The sequence below is a fragment of the Myotis davidii genome, unplaced genomic scaffold (genome assembly GCF_000327345.1).
Source record: "Myotis davidii unplaced genomic scaffold, ASM32734v1 scaffold898, whole genome shotgun sequence".
NCBI classification, from domain to species: Eukaryota; Metazoa; Chordata; class Mammalia; order Chiroptera; family Vespertilionidae; genus Myotis; species Myotis davidii.
This window is the reverse complement of record NW_006289504.1, coordinates 373,591-389,195: the sequence shown is the minus strand read 5'-3', so window position 1 is coordinate 389,195 and position 15,605 is coordinate 373,591. Positions and strand designations below refer to the sequence as shown.

The following is a 15,605-nucleotide window of genomic DNA, read 5'->3' as shown; positions in this document are numbered from 1 at the left end:
GGCCTTGAACTGGAATAAGCGGGTTAAAATGATGACCTCACTTGTTTTTATTGGCCTTTCTTAAGTATGTGGATCACTCATGCTTATTTCACTGTTCAATATTAGAAGTGTTTGCATTTTTATTTAGAAGTTTGGTGATGTTTTTGTGACCAGAAATATGTTGCAGGATCCAACTCTTGTTTATATCAATTAGCTGAGGGTAAAACTGGTTTCCGTTTTGCTGAAATAGAAGTTCCTAATAACCAATCGATGGTTTTAGGTGAGCACCTATTATGCGTCACTGTGGGCAGGAGTTTGCCATAAGCTTCCCTTCTGGTGGGGAGGTGAGCTGTATTTTGGCAAGTGAGAGGCTTATTCTGCAAATATTATTTTAGTTCTAATTGGAATATACTTTTTAAAGATTATGTAGAAGTGGCCTGAATGACCTAATAGTTTACTTATTTATTCTGTTAATCCTCATCAGAGACTCTTTCTTTGATTTTTAGAGCGTGGAAGGGAGAGGGAGACAGAGGAGTTTATTACAGTCTAGATATGGGCCGCTATTGGATATATGTATCAAAAATAGATTTTCTGTGGTTTGCCTTTTCACTCTTTTAATGAACACAGGTTCGTAATTTTAACTTTAATCCAGTTCACTGTATCCATGTCTTGTCTTATAGCTAGTGCTGCCTGTGTCCTGTAAGAACTCTTGCTCTGCTCCATGGTCATGAACATGTTCTCCCATGTTTCCTTCTGGAAGCCTGTGTGCACCTTAGGTCTGTGACCCATTTCAAGTTAATTTTTTATCAGGAGAGAGTAGAGACCAAGGAGGAATTTTACCCCAACGTTAAAACCCAGTTGGCCCAGCACTGCACTGGCAAACAGCAGTACACATTTTGTAGTAGCACCGTCGTACATTAGGGTCTGTAACACCTGGTCGGGTCCTGGGTTGTGTCCCTGGCTGTTGGCTGTGCTTGTGGCGGTGCCAGCGATTCCTGCAGCCTTAAGGGAACTCTGCCGCTTCCTCGAGATGCTCCTGGCCGTTACTGTGGGTTCTGCGCATTTCTGTCCGACAGTTAGAACCAGCTTGTTCGTCTACACACACCATCTCCTGAGTTTTATCTTGGAGTCTCTTGAATCTATAGATCAGTTTGGGACAATTGAAATCTCAGTTATATTGAGCCTTGCAGACCAGGAAATGCTGTGTCTCTAGCTTATTTTATCTCCGTAATATTTTGCATTTTCAGTGTATAAATTTTGAAATCTTTCGTTAGATTTATTTCTAAACTAGAGGCCCAATGGTGGCTGCTGGCCGGGGCCTGCCTGCCTTCCGCACTGCCCCTAGTGGTCAGTGTACGCCATAGTGAGCGGTCGAACTTCCGGTCTCCCGGTCAAACTCCTGAGGGGACACTGTGCATATTAAGCTTTTATATGCACAGAAGATACTGATGTTCTTTGATGCTGTCACATGGTGTGTTTTTACTTCAATTTCCAATTGTTTGTTGCTAGCAGGCACAATTACAGTTGACGCTTGTGTACTGACCTCATGCCGAGTAACCTTGACGCTTGCCCAGTGATTGTTGAGGTCTGCAGGTGCTCAGGGACTCTGTGCACACACAGTCCCAACCATCTGTACATTTTCTCTCCCCGACTTTATTGCATTTACACTGTGGTATGGTTTTTGTGAGCAGATGTCACTATCACATTTTTAAATGAGAAAAAGTCCTTTTATGACATCGTGATAAAATAGTGGTTCTTATTTTTGGTTTAATGGCCACATTGGGAAAGTCAGCACCCATATGCTGGTCGCCAGCATTGAAAGCGTTTGGGAGCCTGGGGTTGGTTCGTCGCGCGGTGCGGCTCCTGAGGCCTCCGTTTGGTCATGGAAGCCGCCTCAGGCCGGGGAACACTGTGACACCAGGTCCCTGGTACAGAGGTTTGGCCCAACTGTGGAGCTTTCAGGGGGACACAGAACTCTGTGTGGCACTAGGTCAGCGATGGCGAACCTATGACACGCGTGTCAGAGATGACATGTGAACTCACTTTTTTGGTTGATTTTTCTTTGTTAAATGGCATTTAAATATATAAAATAAGTATGAAAAATATAAGTCTTTGTTTTACTATGGTTGCAAAGATCAAAAAATTTCTATATGTGACACGGCACCAGAGTTAAGTTAGGGTTTTTCAAAATGCTGACACACCGAGCTCAAAAGGTTCGCCATCACTGCACTAGTTCTTGCTGCCTGTGCACGGCCCAGGCTGCCCCCAGCTCAGCCTCCCCCAAGGAGCCACATCTGGCAGGACCAACAACAGAGTAAACCAGAGCTCGGAGTTGCCACTTGCCTGGTGGAGGTGCTGCCCTAATGCAGGGGTCCTCACACTTTTTAACCAGGGGGCCAGTTCACTGTCCCTCAGACCGTTGGAGGGCTGGACTATAGTTTAAAAAAAACCTGTGAACAGATTCCTATGCACACTGCACATATCTTATTTTGAAGTAAAAAAACAAAATGGGAACAAATACAATATTTGTATTTGCATGTGGCCCGCGGGCCGTAGTTTGAGGACCCCTGCCCTAATGAGTCTAGACTCTAGACTAAGCATAACCGTGGGAAACAGCCAAGGTTTCTGCCTTGAAACCTTTCGCAGAAACGCATGGACTTCAGTTGGTGGTGAGCTGTATTTTGGCTCTGGCGTGTGTGGCACAAAGAGCCTGTGGCATTGTCTCCCGGGGCCTCTTGCTCCTGGGCAGCAGCAAGCCGAGCCGTTATCGGCCTAATTACAAACATAGAGGCTGTGGCCGTGGCGTGCGGGCTGTTTCCTGTTCTCTCTGACATCAGAAGTTCAGTCCGGGGCCAAGTGCATCCTGGTGCCTGGAACCGAGGGAAGCTGTGCTGGCTCCTAGGATGGGAAGGAAGCGCAGGCACCGGGTGGGTCTGCTCCTACCCCTCCCCATGCAGCACACGGAGGCCTCGGGGAGGTGGGGAGAGGGAGGACACGGAGCCCTGGTGGTGCCGGCCCTGATCTGCCCGTATGATCTCCCGCAGTGGCCAGCCAGAGGCGACACTCCTCCCTGGCCCGGATCCACTCCATGACCATCGAGGCGCCCATCACCAAGGTGAGGAGTCTGCGGCCCGTCTCCACTGAGCAGACCACCCTGTCCTCCCAGCAGATTGCTTCCCAGGAGAACCAGGGGCCGCACAGTAACAGCGCCCTCCTGGCCATGGGCCTCTGGAGGGAGGACGTGTGGCGGGAACAGCTGGCTGGTCTTGGGTTGGCCCTGAGCACAGGCAGCCTGACTCTGGGTTGCTTTCCTGTTGCTTTGAAGGCTCTGACCTCGTGTCTCTCCCCATATTGCAGGTGATCAATATCATCAGTGCTGCCCAGGAGAACAGCTCCCTGCCTGTGATGGAAGCCTTAGACCGCGTCCTGGAAATTCTGAGAAGCTCGGAGCTGTATTCTCCACAGTTTGAGGCGAAGGAAGGGGATCCTCACACCAAGGACCTCATTGGGGGCCTGATGTCTGTAAGTGCCCTGGCCGGGCTGCGGTGGAGCTGCTGTGCTGTTTGCCCCGCTGCACAGGGCTCGCTGCTCTCCGAGGCCACAGGGCTCAGCGTGGAGCAGAGGAGGGCCGTCTGCCGAGCCAGGGCCCCATTTCTGCTTAGTGGTCCTACGAGCAATTTATTAAAGAAAACTTAATTGTTTTAAAGATTTTGAAAACGGGGGCAGAAAAAAAGAAAAATAAATGCTCGATGCTGCACAGAAACAGGACGGGGCCCAGATTCCCTCCAGACCCCCTGTCCCGGTCTGCGGCTTCACGGGGAGAAGGCCTCGTGCCGTGGGCTCGTGAGGCCGTCTCGGATAGAGGTCTCCCCGGGAAGAACTGTGTGGAAGACCGATCCATCCGTCACCGCCGTCACCTGTGTGTTGGTCAGAAATAAAACTTCCCTTCCCTCCCAGGTCCTGCGTTCTGAGCTCATCTGACATCTTAAACATGGGGCTTAGGCAGGTTCTGGTAGCCGCCTACAGCCCAGTGTTATGACATCAGGACTGAGAGAGACAGCGAGGTTCCTGATGGGAACGTGTGTTGAGACTCATGTCTAACGTGGGTCTGGCCTATTGACAGAGGCCCCCCAGCCTGAGGGGGAGGGAGAGAGGCCTGCCGGAAAGAGGGGGGCTGCTATAGGGGCTGGGAGCAGCTCTCACCCAGGCTCTGCTGGGCGGAGCCGGGGTGCTTAGAGGGCCAGGAAGACTCTCGCTTTTTCTAGAGGACACGGAAGCCTGGTGTCCCTTAGGGTGAGGAGGGTGGGGTGGGGAAATGGTGGGGAAGAGGGGCGCTGTCCCTCAGAAACCAAACCGTCTGAGTGCCAGCCCATGCCGGGTTTTTTTTTGGCCTTGGTGCCTCCCTCTCAAGCTGCCCTCGCTGTCCCCTCCCTCCCCCCGTCCTAGTGCCAGGCGATGGAAGGGAGGGCCCCTGGGGGTGCGTGAGGGAGAGTCTGCCCCACTGCCCTCTGGGAGCATCTGTCTGGGGCGTCAAGTACAGCTGTGACTTCTCTCTCTCGTTTCCTTGATTTTTATCAGGACGGTTTTCGAAGACTCTCTGGGAATGAGTACACTCTCTCCACAAAAAGTACGTTTTCCTTTGTAATTTTTTTGATCATTATTAACATAACAGTCAAGTTTAAATGATGAAAATTAGTTTTCCCGATGGTGTGTCCTAACAGCCCCGAAACAAAGCCCTGAGCCAGCACTGTGCCCTCAGGAGTGGTTCACGGGCACAGCCTGCTAACACTGTCCTCCCAATCACCCCTCCCCAGACCTGCATCAGATTTCGGGCAGCTTACTCACCTCCGAGTCCCTCCACAACATCCCACCGCGGATAGCGGAGGCCATGGAAAACGATGACGACTGGGACTTTAATGTCTTTGAACTGGAGACTGCCACCCAGAAAAGGTGAGCCCACCTGGCGCTCAGCCAACAGCTTGGTGCCGAGGGCCGGAGCGGAGAAGCCCTGAGGAGTGGGTTTTGCGCAGAGCTGGTCCCTGGTCCCTGAGTCACCAGGGCCAGGCCCCCATGGGGGTCTGTGGGAAGCCAGGGAGGAGAGAGCAGACTCGGAAGTGTGAAATGGAGCAAGTGGCTGACTTCTCCAAGTGGCAGGGTTTTCCTGTAAAATACAGGCACTGATCTCCCCGTAGGTGGTGATCTGCTGGGATCACAGCAAAGAGCCCCACTCAGAGCCTAGAACTGAAATGACAAACACACCAACACACGTGTGAGAAGAGCCAGCCCCAGGCCTCGGCGGCTGTGTTGGCGACAGGCGTGGGACTGGTGTGCTGGCAGGCGAGGGCGCTGGGCCTGTGCCTTTACCTTTGCACCTGCTGGGAAAGAACTGTTAACCAGGCGGGGGCTGGCACACAGGAGGGGTGCCGCGGAGCTGGTGCTGGCCAGGCCGCCCTCAGGTGGAGGCTCTGATGTGGGGGCAGGGCGGTCACAGGGGAGGTGCGCTCCCGAGGGATCACCAGGAGACCGCGTCAGGTCGCACCCCATCTGGGTGAACGGTCCCCACGGCAGCCCTGCCTGCCTGTGCTCATGCTCACCACGAAGCAGCCGCAGGTACATTCTCCTTCCGTGGCCCCGACCTGGCAAAGACCGTGGAAAAGAAAACCCACGGCAGACAGGTCTTTGAGCTCCCGGTTGACGCTCTAGTGACCAGGCTTTCACGTGAAATCAGGCCAAGGCAGGTCGGGTCAGGCCCCGCCAGCCCATCGCCTCTGGGCACTGCCTCAGCAGAGCCACATTTCTTGACCTTCGAACCAAAAGCCAGGTCAGGGATTGGCCGGTTGCTCACCCGCTAAGGCAGCGGTTCTCAACCTGTGGATCGCGACCCCTTTGGGGGTCGAACAACCCTTTCACAGGGGTTGCCTAAGACCATCGGAAAACACATATATAATTACATATTGTTTTTGTGATTCATCACTATGCTTTCATTATGTTCAATTTGTAACCATGAAAATACATCCTGCATATCAGATATTTACATGACGATTCGTAACAGTAGCAAAATTACAGTTATGAAGTAGCAACGAAAGTAATTTTATGGTTGGGGGTCACCACAACATGAAGAACTGTATGAAAGGGTCGCGGCGTTAGGAAGGTTGAGAACCACTGCTCCAAGGGGAACCTCCTCATACGCGAGGCCAGCAGAGGGCATATGACTGTCTGGCTCTTGTGCGGTCGTGGGAAACGGTTAGTGTATCCAGGCAGGATACCCAGTGGGTGGCACAGGCACGAAGGAGAACGTGGGGTTCGAGACGGCACCAGTTTAGCTTGGCTACAAACTTGCTGATTTTGAGGAACCGAGTGCAGCAGGCGTCCGAGCCCCGCCCAATGATGAAGACTGTGACTTTGTTTTTGAACTGGAGATTGCCACTCAGAAAAGGCCTTTGACTTTTCTTGGTCTCAAAATCTTCGCTCGCTTTGGGGTCTGTGAATTCTTGAAGTGCTCGGAGACGACGCTGCGGCTGTGGCTGCAGACTATGGAAGCCCACTACCACTCCCCCCAACCCCTACCACAACTCCACCCACGCTGCCCACGTGCTGCGCGCCACTGCCTACTTCCTCTGCCAGGAGAGGATCAAGGTGCGTGCGCTGTGTCTGCCTCCCCCAGTCCCACGCAGTGTGGCTGCTCAGGAGAGACTCCCGTGTGCGGCCACGGGCCGCGCTGTGGCACGGAGTCACGGTGTCCGTTCCGGACGTGACCCAGCTGTTCCATGGAAGGAGGACGGGCTGGTCCCCAGGGAGAAAGGCAGCACGAACAGGAGGGGCTGTGCACTGGGGTCACTCTGAACCTAGAAGCACGTGCTGGCGACTCAGTGTTGGCTGTTGCCACTTAGGGCCCCCGCGTGCCCCCCCAAAGACAAAGTCATGTCTGGCACCTGGGTGTGTTGAGCAGATGTTAGTTCCTCACCCTGCAGGGCCAACCTCAGAGCCGGGCTTTTGGTTTTAAAGAAAGATCATTCCCAAGGCCGGGGTAGAACAGGAGTCCCGAGAGAGCACTGTCCCAAAGGACAGAGCACAGAGCAGCATGTAAGACACCACGTTCTGCTGTGACTCCCTGCTTCCGAACTGCTCTATAGACAACACGTGCGCATTCAGAAAGCTAACTGAAAACACTTAACAGCGTCAGCTGAGAGAATTCACATCGTGCCGTTCAGCCATTCACGCCTCTCCGCTGAGGACACCTGTGTTAGGGCCAGTCCTTACCTTGTGTGAGTGAACGTCAGTCACGTTCCCTAAAAAACATGCGCAGATACAACTTTCACAGTCGCGACAGGGAAGCTGGGTTTGCTCAACAAGACGCTTTTCTCAGAAATCTGGGCAGGAAGAGAGCTATGCAGAGTCCTTGCTCTCGGTGCCGTGCGGTTTCTAAAAGGTCTCTCCTTTTCAGCAAGCGTTAGACTCGGTGGACCAGGCCGCCGCCCTCATCGCAGCCGCCGTCCACGACCTGGACCACCCGGGGAGGACCAACCTCTTCCTGTGCAACGCGGGCAGCCCGCTGGCCGTGCTGTACAACGACTGTGCCGTGTTGGAGAGCCACCACGCGGCCCTGGCCTTCCAGCTGACCGCCAGGGAGGACAAGAGCAACATCTTCAAGAACGTGGAGAGGTGAGGATAACAAGGGTGTCGGTCCCTCTGTCTCTCTCTGCCCACAGCTTTATTGTGATAAGTTCACACACTATACCAGTGATGGCGAACCTCTGACACGCGAACTCATTTTTTTGGTTGATTTTTCTTTGTTAAATGGCATTTAAATATATAAAATAAATATCAAAAATATAAATCTTTGTTTTATTATGGTTGCAAATATCAGAAAATTTCTATATGTGACATGGCACCAAAATTAGGGTTTTTCAAAATGCTGCCACGCCAAGCTCAAAAGGTTCGCCATCACTGCCCTATATAGTGCTCACCCATTTGGAGTGCATGATGGTCTTTATTCAGAGTAATGCAGCCCTAACCACCATCACTTTTAGGACATTTTCATCCTCCTCTCAAAATATCAAACTCAGCTCAGCCGGTTTGGCTTAGTGCACAGAGCATCGGCCTGTGGACTGAAGGGTCCCAGGTTCAATTCTGGTCAAGGGCACGTACCTTGGTTGTAGGCTCCTCCTCTGGCCAAGCCCTGATCAGGGCTCATGCTGGAGGAACCAATTGATGTGATTCGCATCGATGTTTCTCTCTGTCTTTCCCTCTCTCTCCATTCACCCTAACAATCAATGGAAAAATACTGAGTGAGGGTTAAAATACACCAATGAAAACATCAAACTCATCAGCAGTCACTCCTCACTCACCCAGCCCTCCAGCCCAAGGCCACCACTGACCAGTTCCGTCTCCATAGATTGGCCAGTTGTGGACATTCTAGTGAAGGGGGGCATCTCACTGCGTGGGCTTTGTGACTGGCTCCTTCCACTTAGCACAGCTCCTTTGCATCCTGACACTTGAAGACAAGGAAGAGGAATGCTGACCTCTGGAGCCTTAGGCATTCAGAGCGCCTGTCACCTGCCTGGGACACGCCCTCTGCCGAGCAAGCATCTCCTCGGTCCCCACGTTACTTCCCTGGCCCCTCACACTCATTACTCAGTCCCAAGTCTCTTTTGTAGCACTTACCACATTTTTCATTATTTGTCTAATGTCTGATTCAGTTTTTTAAAAAAATATATTTATTGATTTTTTTACAGAAAGGAAGGGAGAGGGATAGAGAGTAAGAAACATCGATGAGAGAGAAACATCAATCAGCTGCCTCCTGCACACTCCCTACTGCGGATGTGCCCGCAACCAAGGTACATGCCCTTGACCGGAATCGAACCTGGGACCCTCGCTCCTTACTGCCCATCTGCTCGCTGCTCCTTAGCAATGCCTTGGAGGTGGGAGAGGCTCCTGCCACCGCCGCTGCACTCGCCCAGCTTCTGGCTGAGCAGTGCTCCTGCGTCGAGCATCTGCCCCCTGGTGGTCAGTACGCATCTCAGCGACCAGTCGTTCCGCCATTCGGTTGATTTGCATATTACCCTTTTATTATATAGGATAGGATTTTAGAGAGACATCTATTGTTCCACTTACTGATGCACTCATTGATTTTTTTTTGTATGTGCCCTGGCCGGGGATCAAACCTGAGCCTTGGTGTATGGGATGACGCTCTAACCAGCTGAGCTCCCAGCAGGCCTGAGCAGATTCCTAAGCTCTGTAAGATCATGGGGCCTTTTGTTCACCACTGGCCCCTTGGTGTCTAGTGATAGGGACTGAACATCAGAGGGAAGAAGGAAAATGTTCTGTCACGAGGAATACAGGGGTGGTCAAAAGTAAGTTCATTTTTGTATGTCTGTTTGTTAATCATTGTATTACTAGAAGCCCGGTGCATGAGATGCGTGCACTGGGGCGGGGGGGAGACCCTCAGTCCAGCCTGCGCCCTCTCACAGTCCGGGACCCCTCAGGGGATGTCAGACATCCCTCTCGCAGTCCGGGGCCCCCTCAGTCCAGGACCCCTCACTCCGTACCGCCCACCTGCAGCGGAGGCAGGAGAGGCTCCCACCACAGCATCTGAGCTCGCCAGCCATGAGCCTGGCTTCTGCCTGAGCGGTGCTCCCCCTGTGGGAACACACTGACTACCAGGGGGCAGTTCCTGCATTGAGCGTCTGCCCCCATGGTGGCCAGTGTGCATCATAGCGACCAATTGTTCCACTGTTTGGTCGATTTGCATATTATGCTTTTATTATATAGGATTTCCCATATGAACAACTATACTTAAAGTATGTATCCATTTGGATTTTTGAGAGAAGTTTTAATGCGGGATTTTATAAAAAGAGACTCCCGATTGTACTAAACTCCCTTTTGCCAGGTTCTAGCATTTCAGAGTGGATTTAAAGTAGGTTTTATTCAGAGGTACTTGTGTGTGGACATGTACATATCCGTCACCTCTGGAAAAGTACACAAGGCTCTGATAACTGACTGTTTCTGGGGAAAGGAACAGAATGACTACACCGTTCTCTGCACCTTTTGAGTTTTTAATTATATGGTTTGCGTCTTCGGAAAATAGAAATTTGAAAGTAATTAGAAGCCAGTGCTGGGGAAGAGGCGTTGAGCACCCCTGGACGTGCTCAGCCTTCAGGGCTAAGTTTCTGGGCACGAAAGCCATTGGGTCTTTTGTGGGCACATTCTTCATAACCATGGGCTCCATGTTCGGCGAGACCGGGCTCTGCTCACCCGGCTGCGTCCTTTCTCTGTTCTGAGAACTGGGTGCCTGACCGGGATGACAACGGCATGGACACTGCGTCTGGAAGGTCTTGCCTTAAGATTCTGATTTTAACTTCTGTTGGGGCGCTCGCCTGTCCCCTCCGTTCTTCTGAAGTGCGCCTCCCAGTGATGTCAGGGCTTTAGCTCCAGGGACACACATGCCAGGTCACATTCCTGTCCGGTCTGGGCGTGTGATCTCAGCGGCCTCTTGTTTGTCGTCTGAAACAGGAATGACTTCCGGACGCTGCGCCAGGCCATCATCGACATGGTCTTGGCCACAGAGATGACCAGGCACTTCGAGCACATCAATAAGTTTGTCAACAGCGTCGTCAAGCCCTTGGCAGAGCTGGAGGAAAGCGAGGTGAGGGGGACTGGCTGCCACGCGACCTGTGCAGGGCTCCTCCGTGTTGTTGGTTCCTGGAGTTTATTCTGTCAGTCCTCACGGTGGATCTGGTGGAGTAGATTTTACAAAAAGCACCGATTCTTTCCTGGACCCTCTTCCTCCAAGGCCCCCGTCTGCCCACCACCTCGCCCTGTGCACTGAAGCCCTTGCTACCAGCTCCCAGCCTTTCCCACCGCAGCCCAGCCCCCACCAGTACCCCGTCTGTGAGGCTGGGACCTCAGTTTACTTCTGCGCCCCTGTGTCTCTCCCTGGCTTTCTGGCTTATTACCCTTCGCACGTCCTGTCGAGGACTCAGCTCCCTCCACCTGGTTTCCTGTCTGTCGGCCTTTGACTCCCCGCTTCCCACGGACAAGGGTTCAGACGCCCCTGCCCTGCCCCCAGGACAGAGCTGGTTGTGGCCTGTACCTGCTCCTGCTGCCCGCCTGCCACAGAGAGAAGCCACATACAGTGCTTCGTGCTCACAGTGGGGCTGGGCCAGTGGGGCGGGCGCGGCACCCGGGCCCACGCTGATCGCTCTAAACGTCCACGTTCCAGGGGAGTGAGTCAAACTCTTGTGACGTAGACACGATGCTCCGGTCTCCAGAGAACCGGACTCTGATCAAGCGGATGATGATCAAGTGCGCGGACGTGTCCAACCCCTGCCGGCCCCTGGAGCAGTGCATCGAGTGGGCTGCACGCATCTCGGAGGAGTACTTTTCTCAGGTAAGACACTGCCTCAATTTCCCCTTCCCTGTGGTGGGAGCCGTACCTGTGGGGGTGGCAGTAGATTCGCTCTCACGGTCACAGCCTCTCAGTTCTGAGAGCACAGCTTCCACCCTATTCACTCAGACACTGACCTGTCTCAGCACCGAGGCGCCTGTCCCCGCGCTGACGGCCTTGAGGGTGCAGCGCTGTGACTGTTGAGGACCCGGACCCTGGACAAGGACACAGGTCGTCAGGACACCTGTAACCGGCGCTAAGGCCCTGCCACTTCTCTCAGACCTTCTGCGGTTGGGTGGGTCCAGCCTGGCCCCGCACTTGGGAAGTGTTTTCAGGGTGTAACGAAAGCATGGGAGTTCCATTTCTCCCATCAGTTCAGTGCAGGGGAGCAGAGCGGGTCAGCGGAACAAAAAACATTTCCAAAGTCCGAATAATGTTAAACACCCTCTTTTTTTAAAAAAATATATTTTATTGATTTTTTTTTACAGAAAGGAAGGGAGAGGGATAGTTAGAAACATGAGAGAGAAACATCGATCAGCTGCCTCCTGCACACCCCCCACTGGGGATGTGCCGGCAACCCAGGTACATGCCCTTGACCGGAATCGAACCTGGGACCCTTCAGTCCGCAGGCCGACGCTCTATCCACTGAGCCAAACCACTGAGGGCTAAACACCCTCTTTTTATGAACAACACAAAATTCCTTAATCTGACGACTGTTCCAACATGAAACAGCCAAAATCACGTGGCCGTGCCAGTCGCCTGTATTTCTCTCTCTCTCTCTTCTGTTCCTACTGATCCTCAGGCCACCTTTCACTCCCTCCTGTCAGTGTCTGTACGGTGATCTCGCCTCCCCAGTGGCTAGTTTCTCCTGGATCCTCCCAGTAAACCCCGATCAGGACTGGCAGCTTCCGTGTTCTATGTCTGACTCTGGCGGCAGGAGGCAGGGAAAGGATTGTATGTAAAATCTGTAGTTGTGAGCAGTGATGTGCTAGCCAGGGGTGGGCAAACTTTTTGACTCGAGGGCCACAATGGGTTCTTAAACTGGACTGGAGGGCCGGAACAAAAGCATGGATGGAATGTTTGTGTGAACGAATATAAATTCAAAGTAAACATCATTACATAAAAGGGTACGGGTTTTTTTTTGTTGTTTTTTTTTAGTTTTCATTTCAAACGGGCCGGATCCGTTTGCCGTAGTTTGCCCACGGCTGTCAGCTAGCCTCTCTCACTGCTCACCCACAGCAGCACCCAGTCCTGCTAAGCGCCCTGTCCAGGGCACCACTTTACCTTACAGAGATGCACAGGTAGCACTGTCTATGGTCCAACATGCCGCACGGGCTGGTAGCGTAAGTGCTCCGTGATGTTCTCCTAAGGACACGTGACTGCACATAAAGCGCTTCACCTCCGAGCTGATGTTTGTTCTGTTTTGCGGCACGTATCTCAGGGTGTTCAGAATCTTCCAGATAAGATAACGTGGCCGCAGACGAGAGCAGCCACCAGACCCCATGCTGTGAGGGGCTGTGTCTCACTCACCCCTGCGTGCTGTGGCAGGCGCTGTAACGGTGGCTGCGGGGAGGGTGGCAGCTAGTGGGCGCAGGTGCCATTCGGAATCTTAACTGAGGAGCTTTGGCAGGAGGCTCTCAGGTGCTGAGGATGTGGGTGGGGGGTCCTGAGGCCCTCCTGGCAGAGCCGGCCCCACTCGGGAACAACTTGGAATCTGGTGGCAGGGGCTCCCGGTCGGCTTCTCACCACTAGCTCCCTGGGCTCTAGGAGTGGAGCAGGCACTGAGACTCATAATTCTGGCATTTTCTGCTCTGCAGACCGAAGAAGAAAAGAAGCTGGACTTAACTGTGGCGATGCCAGCTTTTGACCGAAACACCTGCAGCATCCCCAAGTCCCAGATCTCCTTCATCGACTACTTCGTCACAGACATGTACCACGCTTGGGACGGTAAGGACGCTCAGAGGACTTTTCCCAAATGTCAGGACAGCGCAGCAAGCAGCGAGTGCTGTATTCTGCATGTGACTCCAGGTCATGCTGGGGGCTTACACTTTCCAGAAAGACTGGGATGAACAAGCTATCGCCCGGGCCCTGAGGCCGGGGCATGTGCACATCCTCGTTAACTGCCCCTCCAAGGGGCGGTTGTCATGCCAGTTTCAGAGCTGAGAGACGAACTGGGGCCACACAGTGAGTAGCAGAGAAACTAGGATTCACAACCACAAACACTGACCCCACACCCCACAGTCCCTGGAGCCACTTGCCCCAGCCGCTGCCCTGACAGAGGCCCCTTTTCCGCAAAGGGGCCCTTCTGGGAACCTGCTCTGCCCGCCATGGGACTGCACTTGGGGGAAGGGCTGCAGGGCAGGCAGGGGTGGTAGCACCAACAGGAGAGGGACTCGCAGCCTGCTGTCTCCTGGCATCGCCGTAAGGTGGGGGCTCTCAATGCTTTGTTCCTGACAGCCCAGCCCCAAAGATGCTGATTATGGTAAATTAAGCAGAAGTGCTCCCTGTTTTACTGATTGGAGTTGTGAGCTGAGCAAGTCCTAGAGGAGATGCTGGCATGAGGGCAGGGCTTGCCTTTAGTACACGTCGGCCCTTAGCATCCTGCAGATGCCCGTCCTCCCCCTCCTTCCGCATGCTCTCTCCTTAGAAAGCCTGAGCCTCTAAGCCAGGGGTCCTTTTTAAACAGGGGGCCAGTTCACTGTCCCTCAGACCGTTGGAGGGTCGGACTATAGTTTAAAAAAAACTATGAACAAATTCCTATGCACACTGCACACATCTTATTTTGAAGTAAAAAACCAAAACGGGAACAAATACAATGTTTGTATTTGCCTGTGGCCCGCGGGCCGTAGTTGGAGGACTCCTGCTCTGAGCTGAAGCTGTGCGAAGATCTCACATTCCCCTGTTTGTTCAGACTTTGTAGACCTACAGGAGTTACTGCAGCATCTGGACAACAATTTTAAATACTGGAAAGGACTCGACGAAATGAAGCTGCGGGGCATCCGACCACCTCCTGAACCAAAATAGTATGTGAACCCTCTTCCTTGTTTTTTCAAAATATATTTTATTGATTTCAGAGAGGAATGGAGATGGAGAGAGAGAAATATCAATGATAAGAGACTGATCAGCTGCCTCTTGCATGCCCTACACCAGAGATTGAGCCCACAACCCAAATATATGCCCTGACGGAATTGAACCATGACCTCCTGGTTCATAGGTCGACGCTCAACCCCTGGGCCTCGCTGGTTGGGCTTCCTTGGTTTATCAGGGTCACACGGACTAAGAGGAGGAGCTGTGGAGTCAGTCAGAGCCACATTTTGTAGCCAACATTGACCTCAGACTCATTGTGGGTTTTCCGTTTGCTGGGCAGAGGGTTCCTGCCTTGACCACTGTCACGTTCACCCACCTCCTACACCTTTGCCACCCCGATCCTCACCCTCGTGGTGAAAAGGGGTGTAGGTGGTAAAGTCCATAGTGAGGGTGAAGGTGATAAAGTTGGTTCAGGTCAAGATGGAGGTGAAAATGGTGAATCTCAAGCTGCTGAAAGTCATTGTGAAGGTCAAGCTGAAAGCAGCAAAGGTAAGGAGATGATGGGGTCAAACGTGGTGGTCAAGGTGAAAATGGAAAAGTTCAATTGAGGATGAAAGTGAGGGAGTGAGAGAGAAAACCAAGATGGCGGCATAGGTAAACACGGGAAATTGCTGCCTCACATAACCACTTCACAACTACAACTAAAAGACAAAACAAACATCATCCAGAACCACAGGAAGGCTGGCTGAGTGGAAATTCTACAACTAGAAGGAAAGAGAAAAGCACACTGAGACTCAGAGGAGCTGCGGAAGTAAAGTGCAGAGGTACGGAGGCTCGAGCGCACGGAATGGGGCTGGCAATGGAGGACGCCAGTGTCTTTTGCAATTGGGAGGGAGGCACAAGCTCCTGACAGCCCTGACTCCAGTTCCAGGCGGGTCTCTGGGGCCCCAGACTCATGTGGGGAAAAACTGGACTGTCTGGCATTGGGCGGAACTCAAGGGCGGCTTTCCCTCAGAGGTGCTGGCAGCAATTACCAGGACACTGAGACCCGGGGCTTCTTAGGGTAGGACTGAGGAGCAGCCATAGCTGTTTGCTCCAACCTGTTGATTCCCTGAGACCCGGCCCCACCCAAGCTGCGGCATTGAGATCTAAAATTACCTAACAAACTGCAGCTGGGTCAGAGAGACCCAGAACATCCACAAGAAGGACCAAG

The 15,605-nt window shown here is 52.8% G+C and overlaps 1 protein-coding gene across 1 annotated transcript in view; it reads left to right on the top strand.

Moving 5' to 3' along the window:
• The window catches only part of PDE8A (phosphodiesterase 8A), a 90,556-nt gene that overhangs the window by 71,302 nt on the left and 3,649 nt on the right, over positions 1-15,605 (top strand). Inside the window, 11 exon segments of the mRNA XM_015562792.1 lie at positions 3,024-3,094; positions 3,337-3,501; positions 4,558-4,606; positions 4,794-4,929; positions 6,416-6,533; positions 6,535-6,615; positions 7,424-7,641; positions 10,492-10,624; positions 11,201-11,368; positions 13,183-13,312; positions 14,277-14,388. Coding sequence (XP_015418278.1) covers positions 3,024-3,094; positions 3,337-3,501; positions 4,558-4,606; positions 4,794-4,929; positions 6,416-6,533; positions 6,535-6,615; positions 7,424-7,641; positions 10,492-10,624; positions 11,201-11,368; positions 13,183-13,312; positions 14,277-14,388 — 1,381 coding nt within the window.